Source organism: Ylistrum balloti, unplaced genomic scaffold, assembly GCF_031769215.1.
Source record: "Ylistrum balloti isolate Yb309-2 unplaced genomic scaffold, AGI_CSIRO_Ybal_v1 Utg370000, whole genome shotgun sequence".
Taxonomy (NCBI): Eukaryota; Metazoa; Mollusca; class Bivalvia; order Pectinida; family Pectinidae; genus Ylistrum; species Ylistrum balloti.
In genome coordinates, this window is record NW_026782078.1 from 722,771 (window position 1) to 746,439 (window position 23,669).

Genomic DNA, 23,669 nt, shown 5'->3' on the forward strand with positions numbered 1-23,669 from the left:
TATATATTCTATCCAGGAGTCTTTACATCATGTTTTAAGAAATTATGATCTCCTATCGATGTGGTATATTTTATCTTACTTACTCTATCGAAAAACCTGGTGTAATTCTCATTTTCACAAACCGTCAGTACAATGTGTCATACTAGTATACTATTCGATTTTGAGTTTGAATTACAGTTTTGTTCGACGTCTATAACTTTTTGTGTTATTTCCTCATGGTAGGTTGACCACGTGGTATGATTTGTAATCATTGTCGTTGTTGCAAACAATATCATTGAGTCATTAAATGAAAGCAAAAATTAGCATAACGTTAGTCCACAGAGACCAAAGAGAACATTTCAACAATGGAAACATTTCATTGTGACAAAAACATTGGCAATGATTCGCAGCCGTTTTGATTACGTAAAGGGGGATCACTCCCTTTGTTAAAGTTGATTAGAAAACGAAAGCGATTTAGAAAAGTGAAAAAAGGATTTTTTTTTAAATCAGTGTCATATTAGATAATCAGCAATACTATTACAAATAATTCAGTTTTGAACTTTAATAGTGTGGTGTTGTCAGAGGTATGGAGTTTATGTATCATGTATTTACTTATCAATATTCAATTCACAGATATTTAAACAACACAATAACATTAATCGTAATCACATTTATACATATTACATTGATCGTGAAAACAATTGGAGTTGAAATACTCGATTAACACTAAAATCTGACACGAGTTAACAGAAATGATGTGTATAACGTGGGTCTCCCTCTTTCCTTCCATATCTCACTCTCGTAACATCATGAAGTAAAACCAACAATCAATGTGAATTAAAAACGACTCCTCCAGACACAGTATCGACACGCACTTCTTTTGATTCAGCAATATCGTTTATTTGCATCAGCAGAGCACCCACATCTGTCAAATCCCACGGAATCTCGTAAGTACTCGCCTCTCGCGAGAGTGGAGGCTTCGTGGGCACGGTTTTTCCTTTACCTATATCATTGTTCTTTGATTTTGTAATCGGGACTGACCGACTACTGTGTTCTACAGGTTTATCCGAAGAATCGTGTCGGAACTTTTTCACTCTCCCTGTTTCTCTAGGATCAATTTTAACAGGTACGTTCATATCCTTCGCTTTCAAAGGAGGGTCGTTTTCTAAATGGCGTTTCCTATGATCACCTTTTCCTGAGGAATTATCAGATTTTGGATTTGATTTGAACACTATCTTATCATGACGTCCTCGTCTTTTATCGCCTGTCTTGGTATTTTCACCGATGAATATGGTTGTGACCTCTTTGCCGCGGACACTATGCCTTCGTTTGTATTCCTCATCCTCTAGGTCAATAGACTTTTCTATAACAGAAACACTCCTGTCTTGAGAAGTTTCCTTAACGAAACTATGGCTGCTATCTTTTACTTGAGATCTGTTTGTTTTATCGGATTCATTTGCTGTTGATACCACTTCAGACATTTGCGTTGGAATAGTCAAAACTTTTGAGCTAGTAGGTGAGTCTTTTCGCTTGCCTGCCTGTTTATCCTTTGAGCTAGATGGTGGGTCCTCGCTTATAACCTGAATACTATCTTCATCGAAGGAAATGATAGTTGACATATTACCCTTACTTGTGCCTGGGCGGACATCGTCTACAGTGTCACTACGATGTTGTGGCATTTTTGACAAATATTCTCTATCAACACTCTCAACAGTTTCGTAATTCACAGTTCTTGTAGGAACACTTGAATCTTTTGAATCCTTTGATGGGTTAGTTTTATAATCGACATCTTCTTTTTTCGTGTCTCTAGAACTTTTGTTTTGCGTGTTATTTATATCATCCACATTCGTTGTGACGATCTTTTCCTCAGAAATCCCATTTCTCACCGAATCATCTTTATCTAAAGCCGTATATTTGTTTACGTCACCATTTGTGGTGACGATCTTTTGCAAGTCAGCACTAGTCTGACTTTCGAGGGACAGTGCTAGGTTCTTATCGAATCCTACCATTTGTGACATATCGAATTTAACAACTCCCTCGAGCTTGAATATCACCACGTTATCGTCTTTCTCGGTATCAGATGTCTTCCGATCGTCCTGGTGAGAATGGTGTACTTCCTCATCGTCGACAAAGGCTGGGTTTAGCTGACCTTCTCCCGAAAATAGAGAGAGGTCAACATCAGAGAGATCATCAGTCTTTCCGGCCTCGCGTTTCTCGTCCAATGTTGGTTTTGTACGTTTTGGAATTGCTTTTCCATTTCTATTTTCTAGGGGTTCTAGTTTTTTTAAGTTGGTCACATGCGAAAAATTCTCACTATTCATGGAAATTCTCTGCACATTGATGTTGTCCGCTTCAATGTTCTTTCGGCGACTGAAATATCAAAGATGTACGTAACTATGAGGTAACCATATAAGAAATTTCTTTTGTTCTTAAAACGATTATACTGCTGACCTTCTAACTGTCTAAAATCGATCACCGTTTCCTTATTTAACTTCACAGTGTTGATTGCAATTCGTTGTTGAAAGTATAATTATTTCATGCAACCCAAGGGAAGTCTTTACTTTTCTGATTGTTAATTCAGCGAACATGTCGATCGATTATAGCCAATACATGCTGTATCTGACATTAAACACACGAACATTGAAGATGAAACAGCTTCCATCGCATGCACACAGCTTACCTGTTGGAAAATATTAACCTATAAGATAAATTAAACGTTAAAATATTAAGGATAAGTTAGGAAAAACACCGACGGAAACTTACCTGAAGACGCAATATGCTACAAAGAATACCAGAATTGCTGCTAGAAGCACCCCACCAATTGATAGGCCGACGACGAGCTCGCTGTTACCACTGCTTCCTAGAATACAGAAAAATACACATTTAAGAAAAATATCGGAGGGATACAGCATATTTGTGTTTATCTGTGTCCAAACCAGATTATTACTAAAACAATACATACGTTGTGTATTTTATACACTTTATTTGCGAAACATCTATGCAACTTGGCCACTGATGAACTCCACTATTAATTTTAGTGACATAAATGCTTTACCCTTATCAGGGTCACAGAAACGTTTTCATACTCATCGTAGTCAGATATAATTCGCCGTGAATTCTGATTAACAAACTTTTTTATGATAGCAGAGATGCTGAATTATATATATTGATATGTTTCATATGATTTTTTCCCATTTTTTCATTATAATTACTTTAATATTAGAAAAAAATTCAACAGATAAAATCCTTACCACTGTTACCGCCATTGTTTGCGAGTCCTGCTGAAGTGACGTCATTTGGCGCTACTCCTGGCGTAGTGGACGTTTCCGAGCTTGTATTATTCATCTGTATAGTACCTTACACTATCCATGTCTGTAAGAAAAGACCACATGTGTGCCCTATATTACATGTTGTATGTCTAGAAAAAACAGGCTTCTGTAAGGTTATGAAATTTTTATCTTATAGCGATACACAAACTTTGATAAAGAATGTCTTTTCCTAGATCAAAGAATGAATGTATCGATCATTTAAGAGCTCTCTATATATGTCTTACCATACATGCATTCACTGAAAAAGGTGTTTGAGAATCCTTGCCTGATTCTGGAAATAAGCTGTCAGATATTTATCAATAAGTCACCATCGGAATGTAAATATGATTCAAATAGACCGAGTAAGAAGAGAATGAACGTATGTGTGAAAGGTTCCAGAGCTAAGAAAAACACATTCTTGCCTTTCTCATCCTATATATAGAAAGTTTAAACCTTAGAAATTAAAACTGGTCAAAAGAACTTATCAAAATTTATATGGTGAGATTCACTAGCCCAACTTCTTAGATCAGCCTATGCTGAAGACAAAGATTTGTTGCTATGAACAGTTGGATAAAAAAAACAGCATAAAAACATATATTTGATGGTTTTGCCATGCAGATATATGATAGTTATATGTAGTAGTTCAAAGGTAAAGGTATGTTGGGGCAGATGATTGAAGCTACGGATTTAATGGCGCTCAAAGCAAACAGGGGCCAGTTGTTCATTAATATTTTTTAATCTATTGTGACTTCAATACTTTAATGATTTTTTAGCCAGACTGACTGTAACAGTGCCATTGTGCTTTTCTCCAAAGACGACAAATACACCGCTGTTGTTACTACCCATGCCAGGTTGAATAATTAAAGGTATTCTGTTTACCTACAAACATGAAATTACTGATTGATTTCGCATCAGACACCACATTAAATTGGGAAGGAAAGAGGCCGTTGTAAATTTCCCTTGACATGCTAGCTAATACATGTGATTTCTGTGTGGTGTGTTCTATCTATCTTTGAACCTTTGTGTGGTGATTAGACAAAACAAACCTTATCTGAGAACATCAGTCACAATATCAATAAATCATGAAATGTATTTCTGTAGTAAGTTTGTATATTTAGGTGTCCCTTTGTCCGTATCTTTATTCATCGGTTATTTAAACATATATTGTGAAGGAATGTTTACAGAAACATTAAAATATGTACTGTGTTGTACGTATACAGTAGCATTTAAATATCTACTGTGTGGGATGTTTACGGATACATTTAAATATCAACTGTGTGGGATGTTTACGGAAACATTTAAATATCTACTGTGTGGGATGTTTACGGAAACATTTAAATATCTACTGTGTGGGATGTTTACGGAAACATTAAAATATGTACTGTGTTGTACGTATACAGTAGCATTTAAATATCTATTGTGTGGGATGTTTACGGAAACATTTAAATATCTACTGTGTGGGATACGGAAACATTTAAATATGAAACATTTAAATATCTACTGTGTGGGATGTTTACGGAAACATTTAAATATCTACTGTGTGGGATGTTTACGGAAACATTTAAATATGTACTGTGTGGGATGTTTAGGGAAACATTTAAATATGTACTGTGTGGGATGTTTACGGAAACATTTAAATATGTGCTGTGTGGGATGTTTACGGAAACATTAAAATATGTACTGTGTTGTACGTATACAGTAGCATTTAAATATCTACTGTGTGGGATGTTTACGGATACATTTAAATATCAACTGTGTGGGATGTTTACGGAAACATTTAAATATCTACTGTGTGGGATGTTTACGGAAACATTTAAATATCTACTGTGTGGGATGTTTACGGAAACATTAAAATATGTACTGTGTTGTACGTATACAGTAGCATTTAAATATCTATTGTGTGGGATGTTTACGGAAACATTTAAATATCTACTGTGTGGGATGTTTACGGAAACATTTAAATATGTACTGTGTGGGATGTTTACGAAAACATTTAAATATCTACTGTGTGGGATGTTTACGGAAACATTTAAATATCTACTGTGTGGGATGTTTACGGAAACATTTAAATATCTACTGTGTGGGATGTTTACGGGAACATTTAAATATGTACTGTGTGGGATGTTTACGGAAACATTTAAATATGTGCTGTGTGGGATGTTTACGGAAACATTTAAATATGTGCTGTGTGGGATGTTTACGGAAAAATTTAAATATCTACTGTGTGGGATGTTTACGGAAACATTTAAATATCTACTGTGTGGGATGTTTACGGAAACATTTAAATATCTACTGTGTGGGATGTTTACGGAAACATTTAAATATGTGCTGTGTGGGATGTTTAGGGAAACATTTAAATATCTACTGTGTGGGATGTTTACGGAAACATTTAAATATGTGCTGTGTGGGATGTTTACGGAAACATTTAAATATGTACTGTGTGGGATGTTTACGGAAACATTTAAATATGTACTGTGTGGGATGTTTACGGAAACATTTAAATATCTACTGTGTGGGATGTTTACGGAAACATTTAAATATGTACTGTGTGGGATGTTTACGGAAACATTTAAATATGTGCTGTGTGGGATATTTACAGAAACATTAAGATATGTATCGTGTTGAAAGTTTACATAAACATTAAAAGATTTATTGTGTTTTACGTTTACAGTAACATTTGATATGTAGTATGTTGGATATTTACAGAAACATATAAATAAGTACTGTGTGGAATATTTACAGAAACATATAAATAAGTACTGTGTGGAATATTTACATTAACGTTTAAATATGTACTGTGCTGGATGTTAGCAGAAACATTATGATATGTGCTATGTTGTACGTTTACAGAAACATATAAATATGTACTGTGCTGGATGTTAGCAGAAACATTATGATATGTGCTATGTTGTACGTTTACAGAAACATATAATTATGTATTGTGTTGGATGTTAGCAGAAACATTATGATATGTGCTATGTTGTACGTTTACAGAAACATATAAATATGTATTGTGTTGGATGTCAGCAGAAACATTAAGATATGTACTGTATGGGATTTTTACAGGAACATTAAAATATGTGCTGTGTGGGATATTTATAGAAACATTTAGATACGTACCGTGTTGGATGTATAGAGAAGCATTATAATATATATGGTGCGGGACGTTTGAAACAACCTTTCGATATGTACTCAGTTGGATTTTAACAGGAGTAGTTAAATGTGTACTGCGTGGCACGTTTAAAGAAACATAAAATATCCACGGTGTGGGATGTTTATAGAAACATTTAGATATGTATTGTACGGGAGGTTTATAACATTTAAATGTGTACTGTATTGGATGTTTACAAAAATATGTACATTGTACAAAAGTTTTTACCTCAATCATATTGCACCAATTGTTGATAATGTAAAAGTAATTACAGTGTGGAATAGCATTTATCTCACTCATCATGCACAAATACAATACAATGTACAAATCATGTTCAGTGTAAAATAGTAGCTACTTCACTCATCATGCACAAATACAATACAATGTACAAATCATGTTCAGTGTAAAATAGTAGCTACTTCACTCATACTGCACAAATACAATACAATGTACAAATCATGTTCAGTGTAAAATAGTAGCTACTTCACTCATCATGCACAAATACATTGCAATGTACAAATCATGTTCAGTGTAAAATAGTAGCTACTTCACTCATACTGCACAAATACATTGCAATGTACAAATCATGTTCAGTGTAAAATAGTAGCTACTTCACTCATACTGCACAAATACAATACAATGTACAAATCATGTTCAGTGTAAAATAGTAGCTACTTCACTCATCATGCACAAATACAATACAATGTACAAATCATGTTCAGTGTAAAATAGTAGCTACTTCACTTATACTGCACAAATACATTACAATGTACAAATTAAGTTAAGTGTAAAATAGTAGCTACTTCACTTATACTGTACACATAAAATACATCACAATGTGTAATGTCCAAAAGTATATTTACCGAAATCACTAACTCAGCCCAATAGTATCATAATCATTTTACATTGTTCAAATTATATACAAAGAATAATATGATGCAACGTACGTTGTACCAGTGTGTATATAATATCGCTTCTATACATATACAGTGCTGTACAAATAACAAACAGCATAGATATACAAACAATATACATGCATGAGTATATTGTACAAAAGTATAGACTTTGTTGCGCTGTAAATACTAAGATGTTATAAAGGGTATATTTACATGTACAACATTAAAACTGCAGATATTGTTTCTAATTTTCATAATGAAAAATGGAACACATGGACAATTGTTTCTTAAAGGTCGTGAATTAACATGCAAGGTTTAAACTCTACATATTTACAAACTGTACATAATTTACTTTAAAGTTGTCACGTGTTGCAAATATTGTAACAAAAATATTTCTTAAATTATTTTATCGTAAACAATGTAAATGGAGGTATTCACGGTAGGATAACAATTTCAATGATAAAAACTGCACATCAATTCAACAGAATGCTATATTAAAACTGACAGCGCTGAATATAAAGTATATGTAAATCACATTTAAGTTTGTATGTCTAGTGAAAACTAATATGCAATGTAGATATATCACCTGTAACAAGTATATGATTACATTAACCTTACTGTGTGGAACAAAAACATTGGTATCCTGCACATACCTTATATAGTGGAATTCCTTTCGTCATTAAGACTGATAGCATATCGTTGGATCTCCACTTAATTATGGTTAATTGTATACAGAGTAGTTATTATGTCAAATTTTACTGAAGCTTTGGTATATATTCTACGTTGCTTTCTCATCACAGTCCATATCTGCAATTAAATATTCACAGCAAAGGTAATGGTCGCGAATCACGAACAACATTTGCACTCACATACAGCAGGCGTGTGGCGTTAGTTAACGATATAAAATTAAATACCACTAAGTGTGATGTATATTGTGTTCTTGTGACGTTGATCCGTATCTTAATACATTGATAAACCTGGTAAATAACCTGAGATGGTTCTACATGGCCGCACATGATATGTATAAAGTATATCACTGTAATAGATACAGCTGTACACACATTTTTGCCCTATTGCCCCATGCAAAGACTCCATACGCGTGTGTTAATAATTCATTACCTCATTTCTATATTAAAGAACATATACATTGTACACAGATAAACGGTGTAACACACGTGGAATCTCCGCCAGGTGTGTCGAATGTGTACGTAACAATCAATGAATACATACCTATTGTTGATCACATATCTATGTTGACCGTCCTCCATCGTTAATAGTTGTTTATATGCAATCATACCTGTGTCACACCTGTGACACACCGAGGGGGAGAGGCAGGGGTGTGTACACCGGACATATCCTCACGTCAGATCTCCTCTTGTTATATATAGATCCGTGAATACCACGGCAGCCTTTCTGTCTTGCTTGTTTAGGTTTGGATTATCGATTCCTGGGAACAACCTGCCTGTATGTAGTAGATCTACAATACCAAGCCTTCCGTGGTAATTGTTCCTACAGTGATTAATCCTCGGTACTCCGAGCAAACACCTTTAAAAGAGATACATGACTCGTACGAACATTTAACATGTTATCATTTTACGGGTACGGTTTACAGGGTTATTTTCGGGTACAACAGACTAGAGAGGTCACCTTACCTCAATGTTACCGCTCGACTGCCAGGCTTATACTGACACAGTACCAACATGTAACATTCTACAAACGCACTGGTGGAACTCATTTGTTGTTGTTATATGACAGTCAAAGGGAAGTTTTAATTTAAACACTCTGATGGAAACGGAAAAAAAACCCAAAAAAATAAAAAGCAGGAAAAATTTTGATCTATCATAACTACCGCTGACGCGGGACGAAGTAAGATAATTAGATGTTTAATGGGTGTTTCAAAATGATGTATTTAATGATATCGTAAACCGTTCCCACCCACCATTGATTATATGGTAATCATACATTAAGATTCACAAAATTTATCTTTCATGATGGAAGTATTAATAAAATGGACGATACAGACAACAACATAAGCATTTACGTTCAGGAATTATCACATTTCATAATCTATCGATTTAAGTTTTCGTTTGGAACATAATTACCTAAAGACGAGGAAATCACGACGCTGATTATAAAGTTACGAACTTTAGTTACCATGCATTGAAGCCTAATCATCTAGAAGTACTTTTCTATAATATAAAATTTTAAATTATATTTGTAAATTGTTAAACCCAAGCAACGTCAAACAGGGAACCGAATTAGAGAAATATACGTGTGATGTTGGTCTTCATATCAAACAATGGATAATTCAATAGACTCAAGGTTCGATAATATACTTCCCATACCCCAATTAAAACCCTAAAACCGATTAAAACAGGGCAAAATATATAACACAGAAGAGTTTCACACGGGAACCTGTGAAAACGTACATGAGTAAAGAGAATAAAATTAGATGTTCCGGAAGAATAAGCACCACATTCATCGACGACACCCGCCTTGTAAATATCGGTCTATCCAACACATTCTCAAATGAAAACAGGTTTAACAATAACGATACCAGTGGTGAAGATAAAGTTACTTGAGTATTATGTATCTAATGATGAATGATATTGTATTTACACCTGTTTTGTCCTTCTGAGACTTTCCTGACAACTCTATAAATACAACAATCTGGAGGGCAAAGAAGGGAAGTCAAATGGGTCGAAACATATTTAAAACAATACCGATGAGGAAGTGAACTAAACACAATTTGTAAATTGTCAATAGTTCATCCTTTAATATAACTTCCATTACATGTGTATAATTACGTGCCATGCTGAGATAGTGACAATATATAGTGATATATATATGGTTGATAGTTTACGTACACAAAGATAGGCATGTAGACGTTTTATTGGTCTCCCTAAAACCTCCTCCTCAGCAGCGACTCCTCAGCAGGAGCTGTTCAGTGTCTAGGAGCAATTGATAAGTGATATGTTGAGAGACGAAAAATGTTGTTTTGGAACAAATTCTGTTAAGTTAGTACCAAGCTCCTATGGAAAACTCTTTTTATGACTAGACAATGCCAATTTATGTATGGCAGTTCATCATTTACTCTAACAGGGTTTTTGCCAGATATATATATAACATGATGGTAACATTTAACGTAGATTCATGCAACAAAGTCATGGGCAATGGATAATTCAATAGACTCAAGCCAGTAGACTATTGATAGGGGAGGTACAAGCTGGAAGAGAGAATTACCGAGCAGATTAGAATTATACCATACTATATTTACACTTGAGTATGTACAGATATTTAAGTCAACACAGTGTACAGAGACCCGATAACCCTGGTCCCATGACGTCACACCAGCGTAAAATGAGGCTTCTGAATCTACACCTATGTACATATATCTTAAAAAAGGCACCGATTCCTAAACACTTATTTTTTAAAAAAAATATAGTGTCGGAATCCTGGATAAATTTAGAAACTAACCTATACGGGAAAAATATTCACAAAGTTTGGGAAATATTTGTTATCTAACTTTGAATTCGGTGATATAGCGAATTTCTAGTGGAAATCCTTCTTTATTCATAGTAAATAAACTTCTGAATTTTAACTCAAAAAAGGCACCGATTCCTCACAACTTATTTTTAATTTTCAAAGATCATATTAAAGCTTATAAAATTATCATCCAAATGTATACGGGAAAAATACTGTCATTTGAACGAAAAAATGCTTTATTCATGTTTAAAGATTTTCTCTATATATAATCTATAGTAACAGTACAGGTGAAAAATCGGCTCAGGCTGGCGCATGCGCAGCACGCTACAGGAAAGATTGCTGGTAATGAGGATCTCAAGTAAACATCTCGATAGGGTTAGGTAATACTAACACAAGATAATCAGGTACCCGACACACGGGGCAGTTAGTGATTGGATACATCTAGTTTACAGAGAGGATAAAAGACAGGGTTTTATAGTACAGAGGGGGAGTGGAGAAGAGTAAGAGGAGAGTCGAGTAAGGTACGAGTTGGGAGCTGGGGAGTTATCAGTACCAGCTAAGAGTTGGGCAGTGATGAGAAACCCTGAGTGCCTATGATGGTGCCTCGGGACAGACGACGCCAAGAGGCCAGTAATGTCAGACATTAGGAAGTTGTACTTGATTAACTTACAGAGAGTACTAGGCCATTGTAACAGAAGACATTATACGATCACGATGCGTTTGTATATAGAACTTTGATGCTGTTAATAAACTATGTTATCAAATATGAAGCAAGAGTTCACGCCTTGTTGTGTTACATTCATTCATTAATGACTATGCCTTTAATATATCCATACCTACGACAATGTGCTGGAAACGTTTCTCCAATAAAGTTTTATATGAATTATATAACAGAAGGTGGAAAGACAAACTAAATACACAGAATGAGCTTAAGATATATGGCTATATCAAGAGTGATCCACTAATAAATCCTATATTGCAATTATACATCAAACAAATTTTCATGTTTGGGATTTAATAGAATTACTTAAACATTCCATTTCCTGTGAAAATGAAACTGTAAAGCGCAAGATATGTGAGAAAATAGGTAACTATATTATATTGTATTTTATTGTAAAATGTCCAGATTTCTATCTAGGTCGTGATGAAATGATAGTGTCGAAAATTCAATAGAAGTATTACCATATGTGAAATTTTCTGAATTAAGTATTGAAGACCAGTGTATTATGTTAAATTGGTGATCGTTAACATGTATAATTGACTGATTTGGAGAGATGATAAAAAACGCCTAGAAATATCAAAGGAGTGGTGTGTGAGATGGAAAGTTTGCTATAATTAACCTATAAATGTATGTTTATTTAAATGTATACACATATGTGTAAAAAATATATTATAAAAGACTGAAAGACAAGTGAACATTTTGTGTAATGAGTTATACATTTTTAAAATACAACTATGTAATATTAAATGCAGAATCATGTTTGCATATACATGTTTTAGGAAATGTTTTGACATACGAAATTTCGTGCCTGCCTGTTTGTCTGTCTGCCTGTCGGTTAGTCTGTCTGCCTGTATGTCTAGCTGCCTGTCTGTCTGCCTGTCGGTTAGTCTGTCTGTCTGCCTGTCTGTCTTATCCCTGCAAATACTGTGATCTAATTGGTCAACAATGAGTGAAAAAATCAAAATATCACTCTGTTTCAACCAAGACAATAAACAGAGGACATTTCTTGGTCCTTGATGAATTACAGTCATATTTTATCGAATGGAACTTTGGATATTTTACACAGCCTGCTTATTTCATTCTTCTTGCCTTTCATTGAATTCAAAGAATTTGTCCCCCTGTCTATACATCTGATAAGTATGGCGTAGTTTCATATATAAGACACATCATTACGCCGTTTAACTAATTGTCAATATTTTATTAAGATGTGATTAATTTCAGAGTGACCAGGATCAATACTTCAAAGATAAGCGAAATTTCTGCTATTTCGTATGGCTATCTGTACCCGAATTTTGTCCCTGAAGTTTGAAATATCAAAACTCTGAAGTGAAAATATCATTCATATGTTCGCGGTAAAACTTTGTATTTCGCTTCGAGAAATGTAACAGATAATGCTGTGTTTGTTATAACTGAACTGACAGAATGATCAAGATACAATCTATCTTTGACAGCTCGAGCACATATAATTAAGCACACATAGACATTTGATTTACCTTCCTGATTAACTAACTGCATTGATGTTCATCCATTTGTACTGCCCAGTCTCAAACAGATAATTCGGTGTCAATCCTTCGGTACATATCTTAAGGCGGTCTGGTTGTCGATTACTGAAATATAAACCTAGATAGCCATACACTACAGTGTCCAGGATTATCTCAATAACCTCTGTATAACTATGTGTCTAGATAGGTGACTGGAGAATGCAGGCTGATAGATGATTTCGTGGAATACGTCTTTATCTTAGTCGACCTTATTGCCACTTACTGCCTTATGTTTAAATGTTGAAGTTTGTTAATACACAGACTTAACTATCAATGGATACTGGGCTTGCAGTAAGCCAGAGTATGCCTACGTCCCATTACGAGACTCCATTTAACAAAAAGTTTATCAAAATACACTAATATATTGACCATTTCTTATACATGAAGACATAATTCACATTGTAATGCACCCAACAGAAAAAAAAGTAAGACACATCAGCCTGGTTTTGATCCTCCTCATATATCGACTGTTTTCTAAGATGAATCAAGGGCCAGTTTTCCACCAAGTTCTAAATAATAACAACGCTGCTTTCAAGGTTACTTAAAATCGAAAATCTGTTGCGGGAATTTGATCCTTCAGTTGTCGGAATCTTTCACAGAAATAGTGATATAGGGAAAAGGTCAACGAGCATCGAATCAACTTCGTCAGGTAACAATTAAATGGAAAATATTATGTTTATACAAAGTAATAAATATTGATCCTATCATAACATACCATATCAGCTGATAATGAACATTGAAATGTAACATCATTTTTTTAACTGCTTCCGCGTACATAGTACATATCTACATTTAGCTTCAATATGAGTTTAGAATTACGCTGAAGTGTACGATCATGCACTATCATTGAACAAAGTTCATCAATATTTAACGAGTACGATTTATAGGGGACTAACTGGTGAAAACCTGATATCACATAACTGCAGTTTCGCGTGGATGATGTATTTCCTAATTGACACATGAGGAAGGAGTTGTTATTACGGAAATGCAGATCTGGATGTCTTATCAGTTCTTACTACTTCAGTTTCACACTTCAGAGTGGTCTAATTTGAAGGAGTGCCTTTATCGTTCAGTAACAACAAACCACCTGTATGTAAAAGCGTAAATTTGATATGTTGAAATGTGTTTTCAAATATCGCTATATTTCTACCTCACGCGAACATCTATTTAATAGTAGTATATATTTTAATAGTGTAGTGATCAACCGCAAACAATCTTTACGGAAGCCGGTTAGTGCCACTTTTTTCATGAGTTAATTTTTTTTAAGTCGTAATTACGACTTAGGTATCTCGTAATTACGATTTGGCATCTCGTAATTACGACTAAACATCTCGTAATTACGACATAGCTATCTCGTAATTACGACTTAGTTATCTCGATATTACGACATAATTATCTAGTAATTACGACTTAGTTATCTCGTATTTACGACTTAACTATCTCATATCCGTCGAATGGTAAGTTTATGCAAGCATGTATACGTTTTCTTTTTCCTTCAGGACTGGGGAACCTTCCGATGCCATCTGTCAAAAACACGTGTGTGAGTCGACGGAAGTAAACATTGCCGCAAAACAGTTCGGTCTTTGTCGTAATATCACAAGATGACTAAGTTGTAATAACGAGATAACAAAGTCGTAATTATGAGATAGTTAAGTCGTAAATACGACTCAAAAAAAAATTTAACTCATGAAAAAAGTGGCACTAACCGGCTTCCGTAAATATTTGACTGAAGAGATCCACAATAATTCTCCTAAGTCCGGTATTTCCAGTGACAAAATGTTTCCAGGAATGTTTAACGTGTGTTAATTTACTCAGCTGTTTACTATCTCCTCTCGTCTTTACCTGTGTAAAGTCCTTATGAACTTGAATCCTATCAGCCCAGCCATGACACCGTCAAGTGTCGGAGTCTAACTGACAAGTATATTGACTTATAGTTCAATGTTTAAGCGATTTCTAAATGGGATGTCTCATTTCAATTTTATGGACTGACATGGCTGCAATAACTGGTTTAGATAGTGACACTAATTGATGTAATTAACTTTTTTATTTCTTTTTGTACGGTTTTTCCTGAAATTAGTACATAAATGATACAACATTGTCACGTCATCAGTGTTAATAACTTGTATTTGCCTGAAGTAAACACGTTTTCTCATATTTTAGTTAAAAGATGTTAATTAAAAAGATTCTTTATAATCACGTATGAAAAATCCTTCTCAGAATGAATCGTTACAGTTTATTTATAGTGATGACACCTAGAGAAACATTCTGATAAATCATTATCATGTCCACACCCTGCTATGTACTATCAGTGACTTCATCTTTCATGTGATGCTTTTCCTTACTGCGCATTGAAATTTTCACTTCCGGATTTCGGTATGCTGTTTTACATTCTTTCAATACATGATATTTTACATAGCCCAGGTAAATCAAGTTAAGTCCAGGTAAATCAAGTTAAATCCAGGTAAATCCAGGTAGATCCGGGTAAATCCAAGTAAGTCCAGTAAACCCAGGTAAATTAAGTTAAGTCCATGTAAATCCAGGTAAGTCTAAGGTAATTCCAGGTAAGTCCAGGTAGGTCCAGGTAAATCCAGGTAGATCCAGGTAAATACCGGTAAATCCATGTAAATCCAGGTAGGTCTAAGGTAATTCCAGGTAAGTCCAGGTAGGTTCAGGTAAATCCAGGTAAATCCAGGTAAATACAGGTAAATCCATGTAAGTCCAGGTAGGTCCAGGTAATTCCAGGTAAGTCCAGGTAAGTCCAGGTAAATCCAGGTAAATCCAGGTAAGTCCAGGTAGACCGTCAAAAAGTTTAATTGTTGGCACTCTGCCTGTTGGAATCGCTTCATCAGTGATGTGATTTCACGTAAAGTGATATTTTAATTAAAAAATATCTTTAAGCGTAACTAATACATTCGTTTAAAATCTATTGCTTTTTGTATGTGTATTCATAAATGCACTAATATACTTTATATTTACATAATGATACAAATTCTTATCATGTAGGGAATTTCCAATATACATTTCATTACTGTGGTGCTTAACAGCATATTGGTACGGTTTCCGTGTAAATTCCTATACTTCAATGGGGAAAATGTAATAAATTGAATTTTCATAATTCCTCGAAAGCTTCATTTTTAAGCTTAGTAATATTTGAAGCATTTTAAGACATAAAAACAAACAGGATAAATATATATAACTAGTCAGTATTGTCAGTTGACGAATTCTTGCATAGAAGACATATACCCCCGGTTGTCTTCTACCAAATTCGGGAAGCAGAGGTTGATGTAAAACTATGGAAGATATCATATCTCATAGATAAATAAAAAAAATGTGAGGCAATCTTGCTTTTACAGTAATTTTAGATAAAGGATTAAAAAATACTTCGTTTAACATTACGGAATTAAACTAGTGTTGTTCATATAACAGATAGCAGAACATCAAAGTCAGAATTCAGCGTTCTTAAGACATTTTAAACATCTCGTCACTTTACAATCAATATATATATCCATTGTGGTATTGTGAAATATATATTTCTTTTTTTTTTTTTTTTTTTAACAAAGTGTATCTCATTAAACCTGTAGTAAAATAAGGTTATTGTAACATAAAACAAACACGTAACACATCAATAACTTCATTCAAAATGTAACAGTGACAATGCTATCAGAGTTGTCTCCCTTCGTACATAGAAACATGACGCCATTTGTGTAAGTACAACACGACAAATCTATACAATGATGACATGTAATCGATATAAAGCATTGTGTTAAAGAAAAATAAGATTCTCCTTTATCTTATATCCTCGACTGGTTTAGATCAATGTATTTGTAGTTCGTTCTTCAATCACCTTCGTCTATATCGTAAATATCTCCTTGAATTCAGTACGTTGTTTTACTGAAGATAGAAACACACAAAAACAATTTCTGATGTGAAAGTATAGAATAGGACAATCTAAATGTAGAGTTATAATGATAAATAAAAGGACCTTGAAAATGTTGAATACGGTGTGCGTTCTGCACAAAATCTAAAAAGGGTAAAGTATGAATACACTGGACAATCGTAATTACAGGATAGGTACAGGTTTTCAGAAAATGTGGAACCAAAGAGAGTTAGATGATTTGATTAAAACATATTTTATTTTCAGAAAAAAAATCAAGGAATAGGAGACAAGTTCAAGCATCTTCTCTATAAATAAATCACAATTAATTGATATACTGCACGTGACATATTTATTCTATAAATATGAAAATATGTTATTCGTAGTCGTACAATTGTGCATTTAAATAATTTTGTCAAAAAGAGTAGAAGATAAGAAGATCGAAACTAGAATAATAGAACACAAAAAGAGATTCTATCGATCTAGTGCCGACTACAAACAGTTCAGATTCAGGAGTATTAAAACGCTTTGTTTGTTTTATAAAATTCTGTACAGATCTGACGATATTAGAATTTAATTTCATATGCGAAAAACATCTTCGCCGCCCCATCAGAAAGTTTCTGTATTAAAATCTACATCTAAGTCACACAAAGTATCAAACAATAAAGTTCTATAATTAGAAAATATGTAAAGGAAATAGTGACTTGTGTCTTTAATACCATCAGCACACAGACAATTCGGGGATTAATAAATACCTACCCACAGTGGTGTCTGATGTGGCTACGTATAACACAAAGCTATCGATTCCTGGAATGTTAATAATCAGAATATGTACTGGAGTTTGGTTCTGAATGTTTTTTAGTGATACAGCCGATTTAGTAGAATTGTCTTAATTATTATTCCAATTTATTTTTCTATAAGTTTGTAGACGACGGAACAAAATACTTTTTCATAATATTCAGATGAGATTTTTGTTAGTTTTGCCAAACGAAAGTGGATCGTACAACATAGAAAATGAAAATAAAATTCAATAATAAGAAGGTATATTATATGTTCAGTTTTATGCGGGTTTGTCTTTATGCAATTTTCTAAAATAAATATCTCACTAGTCCCAGACATGTCAAACGCTTATAGATCTACGAGAATAAAAACTTTATCAGATACGCTTTGATGTTGTAGAGAGAACGTTTCATGCGGGTTCATTAAGAACCTATTAACTACTGTTTTTATCTGATGTTTGGAATCTTATACTAAAGTCATATAAAAATATATAAAGTAAATTTCAGCCAATGAAAACCGAAAACAGTGTCCACGTGACTAAGGTACGGTAATATATACTTCTTCGTTGTAATATTACGTGTTACACGAAGTGCTGCTGGTTGCTAAGGCATTATGTTGCGCCAAACTTTACTGGTAACAGTAGTATACCTGTTAGTATTACAGACCTGTTGCGATATCGTAACCCGCCGTCGTCGGTCGGACAGTAATGGAGGATCGGCTGCTACACAGGACGTATTGGCAGGGGACGGTGGCAGTAGTGGCAGTAGTAAGGGGGGCAAGGGAGATCCCAGCAAAGCTGGCGGAGGGGACTACTCAAAGTTCTATAAAGGTGTGTGGTTAAATGGAAAATTAAAGTTCTGTTAAGTTCAAAAAGGGATTATTACTAAATAAGGAATATGAAAAGATTAGATCAAAGTTGCGTTGTTTGGGGGAAGTTCTTTAATGTATGTAGTCAGTGTGAGGTTACATGTTCTATCGTTAAAGGGATGTCATTCAACGGAGAACGAGAGCTCTGTAAAGATTCGTCACTGAGATAGAACACCTCTTGCTATATAAGAAAATAGAAAGACGAGCGGAATTCATTCTGAACTACTTTTATTGAAGGCGCTGAAGTTTTCGTTTGTATCGAATATTTAAATACATTAGTCATATATAAGTCCTTCTGCAGCAGCCATATCGTGTCTTAGTTCATTAAGATTGTCACTACCCACGTTTAGGTCCTATTGATAAAAGTCAATTTTCGTATCTTGCTAATTTTTGCTAGGAAGAATTATGATAATAGACAATTTTACAAAACAGAAGCGCGCTATATATACGTGTTTCTTCTGTTTATAATTCTAGATTTCGGAAACTTCGGCTATAAATGAGCAGAGAGTACATACGGGTCATTTTATTTCAGACATCATGGAAAACCTGAAGGGATTTCTACCTAAACCAGACATGAACAACGATAATGACGACAGTGAAGAGGACTTCAGCGATGAAGATGACGATGATAGTAGCGATGAGGATCAAATGGACTGGGCCTCTATCTTTGCTGGGTTTTCTGACAAGTACATGAATGGAACAAACAGCCAGGTACATTATATTTTTATACTGACATCACAAAATCAGTATCGCCATTTTAATTCTTCTGTTAAATCGATGTAATTTACATAATTCACAAAAAATTAGAAAAGAAGGTTGAGTGAACTTTTCTATCAATTTTATGCTACTTGTCGTATATTTGTTGCACACCATCATCATAGTGATTTTTTCAACAAATATGCCCCTCACAATCAACGGAAAAATACAATAATGATAACATACTGTTCTCTAAATACACAAATCAATATATCTTCCCAAGACAAAACATGTTCTTAACCCACGCTTTGTTTGCGGGCTGTTTGAGGTCATTGTACCTTACTGTGATCTTATTGAGTTATCGATTCAGCTTTTCTTTTCAAACATTAACATATTTATGACTGATAATGAAATTTTAAGGCTAAACAATACATTTACTATACACCTATTTCGATGCAGGGTTTTAACGATAAAGATAGCACGAACCAGACCCAGCAGCAGCAACAGAACGACACAATATCTCAGGCTTTCGCCAAGTACTTCAAAGGATAGGTGAGGTTTATCACAGGAATGTATCAGGTTTTCTCAGATTTAATAAAGATCAAGTAAGGTGTAGCCTTGGTCACATGAGGATCACCTTTGATTGTAAATTTGATATTATAGACTATATTCCAGACAGTCGATAAAACTACATCATACGTAATTTTCGTTCCTCTAGGACCCTCCAGTATTAATAGGGTCATTGAAATTCAGAAGATAATTAATAAATCGGTATCATTAAACGTCAAATCACAGAAGGAGATACTCTGTAACGTTAATCAATTAGTGAGCTTTTACATTGTTAGCTCAATACAAATTTGAAGTTCACTTTTGTTACGAAACTAGATGTGTTATACGGGGGAACCGACTTATAAACTAAACATATCCCACTTCCAATCTCCAAGATTATTTTTAATCCGATTTTTACAGAGAGAATTATGTTTGATCATTTAAATCACATGTTTGCTACAGTTTTCTGAAATATATTTTGTAATCTTAAAAACTCAAGCCATAGTTTCAAAATTTCCGATATTTTCCAGAGAAAATGTTTACAACACGTGACAACATTGTCGCTTTTCAGTTTTTGATATCGTTTTCTTTTGTGTACCATTATCTCCTATCGTTCACTATGTCATATTAATGTTTATTATTTTATAATTTGTTGTCATGGTTTTTGGTCATGATAAATTAATCTGTATCAAAGCGTGGGTTAAAGGGATGTGAATGAGGGTACGTAACTTGTGAAATGAACAAGCTTTTAAAACACCGCGTATTTTTACTGATCCATAGAAATGTGATTTCGTAGCCTATTAAAATATTTCAAAGGTGAGGTAGAGAGACAAATTGCGTGTATTAATAGACTAACGGTCGTGATGTTTATTGGAATAGTTCAAATCTTCGAAAATATTTTAATCCATGCCTAGAGATTTCCATATATGTGGGGGGGAAAAGCTGATTATACAAGTCGCAAAGTATCAATTATATATCACAAGTTTAATATCTTTATTTATATTCCAGGAATCAGCATAGAACGTACCAACAACAACAGGTTTGGAATCAGCACAGAGAAGTCGTCCACACTTTTTCCATGATTATCATTATATCTATATCTTGCAATTTTATGAAAAAATAAAACAAACTGGTCTTCATGATGTTGATATTAGTTTTTATTTATACTGTAAGAAGAGAGCTTCTGTATGATGACAAATCGTTAAATGCAGACCAATAATTGAACAATCTAAATTTATTCGTTAGCTGTGAAAGACATAATATCGTATCTTCAATGCTTAATTAAGTTAAAGAGGACCATTCCCGGCCCTATCGACTGCCATGTTTATTGCCATACCATCTGATAGAGAGAAAAGAAGGGTAGAACCTCAGGTTGATCAAGATAAAGAAGACGAATTATACAATTACGTCTTAATGTGACGCCATTTTAAGAAAAATATTATTTAGGCGTTATTGATTGCATCCCCTGGTAAGTATCACTTTTATGGAAATTACAGATACGGTGGTCCTACGTTGAATTTATGTGCATTTCAGCTCACAAACAAAAATATTTCGCAAACTAGAACTGGAAAATTCATTTAAGGGAAAGCGGAATCATCACATGTCTTATATATCTTGTTGGTTGTTTTATGGGGAAATTGTACGACTCGTGTTCTTAACTTCTCATTAACAAATGAGAACCAGGCTTATAACAACGAGACCGGGAACAATGATATACATCTAGTTTCTCGTCACACATGGAAATGAAATTGTTCCCAACTAAATCATAGTTATATCACCACCTTATAAGCATTAATCAACCTGCATTTCCTTTTGTGTAATTTTATTTGTCAGCTATTGACATCATTCAAAGAAGTCATGATAGCGGGAACCAGTCGTAGGACAGCAAATAAGCTGTTATATGTAAACACCTTTACTCAGGAAGTAGACTTAACACAACTAGAATAAATAGATTAAATCATTTGACAATGAGGAAATCGAAACCATACAGCTTAGTAAATTGTTGACTGCATTGTAATCAAAGATCGAGACAACATGTTATCTAGATAATCATGGCTGTGACATTCAACACTGTTGGGTAAGATCAATGACGGTTTTGTCATATAAAGACGGAACAAAATAGTGAATATGAGTAAAAGTAAAATATCAAAAAATATCAAGCTCTTTATTACCTGTTTCAATAACCGATACGATTAATTCGAATCTGTTTGTAAGATTGAGTTATCTAGTAAAGGGAGCGCAGTTAGTTGGGTATGCCATGAACTGTTTAAAGCTTCTAACAGCAATCTCATCGAAGATATTGTCAGCCATAAATTCGATCATTCTCAGGAGTTCATCCTCGGTATATTTCCTCTTTGCTTCAGAAGAACCTTTAACGAAATAACACTGAATATTCTTCTAAAAAAAGATAAATAAAGATGTCAAAACTAGAGAATGCAGGCGCTACGTTCCTTTAGCTGAGAATATGGTTTAGTCGTTTAAAAAAAATGGGAAAAATAAAATGTTTTCACGGAAGAGATTTTTTGAGCGTACATTTCATCATTTCTACTGTTAGAGTAAACAGTACTTTAGAAGACTATAACCCTGTTTTAATAGCAGAAATGATGGCAATAACGACTGGATGAGCCAACAATATAATGGTACTTATACAGTGTAAATGAGGAAATCCCATGACATTGTCATTAACAGGTTATCAGGAGGATTTTTAATGAAGTTTGATAGTCTTTAGAAAGATTGGATAATTCATAGGTAGGGTTTCTCCTATAATCAAACAAGCCTTGGTGTTCTTGTAAACATGGAATATCTATTTATATCATCTGACTTTGATCAAGGTGTTGAATGTTTTATGAAGTCACCGGCAGTAAGACATACAGATTTGTTTTTTGTTTTATAACTTAGCTGTTTATTCTTAATTACTTAATTGAGTTGATACACCCTGACAATGAATCGTACGCAGCAGCATATATGGTAGTACCCATTCGCTAGCTTGGTTTTCCATAGCATCCATGAATATATTAAGAATGCATGTTCAGTGTTTTAGAATAAACATGTAACCTTTTTGTTGAGGTTAAGGAAAGCGAAAGTGTTTTTCTCTATAAAGCCAAAATATATTTTAAGACGTTGGCTACGCATTCTATTTATCCTGCAACATCTAATGCAAATTCTGCCAATTGAAACTTCAGAGTCTGTTGTTCAATGTTTGTTTATCTGACGTTGACGTTTCACAGAGTTATGTCTGATGACATAAGTCAAAATTATTTCTCGGAAAACAGAGATTCAAACTTCAAATGATATAACTGCAATTTAATTAATTTGCTTAGAATAACCTTGTTTGCTTCAACAAATAAAATTGTTTATTTGGAAAGTTATTGTTATCTTCAAATGTAATATTTCTGTAAACCAGAATGTAATTCTATGTGTTAAAATACAGCTGTTTTCTGTCTCTGCCGAATACATGAATACATGTTGTGAGTGTATTCCGACAATGACAAGTAAAATTCATATTTTGGGTAATAGAGTTTCTGGATATTTCGGCCTCTCACATAACAAACACCACATATTGGATGGAATAATGACTAGACTGTAGCTTCATGTACAACTGGACTATGACTTTGTGGAAAGATAAAACATGCTGAAGAATTAGCTCTATTTAGATATTCTGAATTCATCAAGCAATGAAAAGTATGTTGATTAATGCAATTAATGTCACCATGGTAGAATGTTGATTCGACGTACTTGTTTGAAAACTCGACTTTCTCGAATTACCGAGTTGCCGGAATACCTTGTCCGTCCGTACAGACAGACTTAGTCTGCTTTGTGCT

At 34.1% G+C, this 23,669-nt stretch overlaps 2 protein-coding genes across 2 annotated transcripts; one reads left to right on the plus strand and one right to left on the minus strand.

Annotated features, from left to right (window-relative positions):
- Nucleotides 1-806: 806 nt before the first annotated feature.
- LOC132548076 (uncharacterized) lies at nucleotides 807-3,324 on the minus strand. The gene is made up of 3 exons (XM_060211899.1): nucleotides 3,231-3,324; nucleotides 2,743-2,839; nucleotides 807-2,349 (listed from the first exon to the last, which is right to left on the minus strand). Exons 1-3 carry the CDS (start codon nucleotides 3,322-3,324, stop codon nucleotides 807-809), a joined length of 1,734 nt encoding a protein of 577 aa, XP_060067882.1.
- A 15,024-nt stretch (nucleotides 3,325-18,348) lies between these two features.
- LOC132548049 (uncharacterized) lies at nucleotides 18,349-19,851 on the plus strand. Its single transcript, XM_060211872.1, has 3 exons — nucleotides 18,349-18,565; nucleotides 19,136-19,314; nucleotides 19,759-19,851. The coding sequence occupies exons 1-3, from the start codon at nucleotides 18,349-18,351 to the stop codon at nucleotides 19,849-19,851; spliced, it is 489 nt and encodes a 162-aa protein (XP_060067855.1).
- Nucleotides 19,852-23,669: the final 3,818 nt, after the last annotated feature.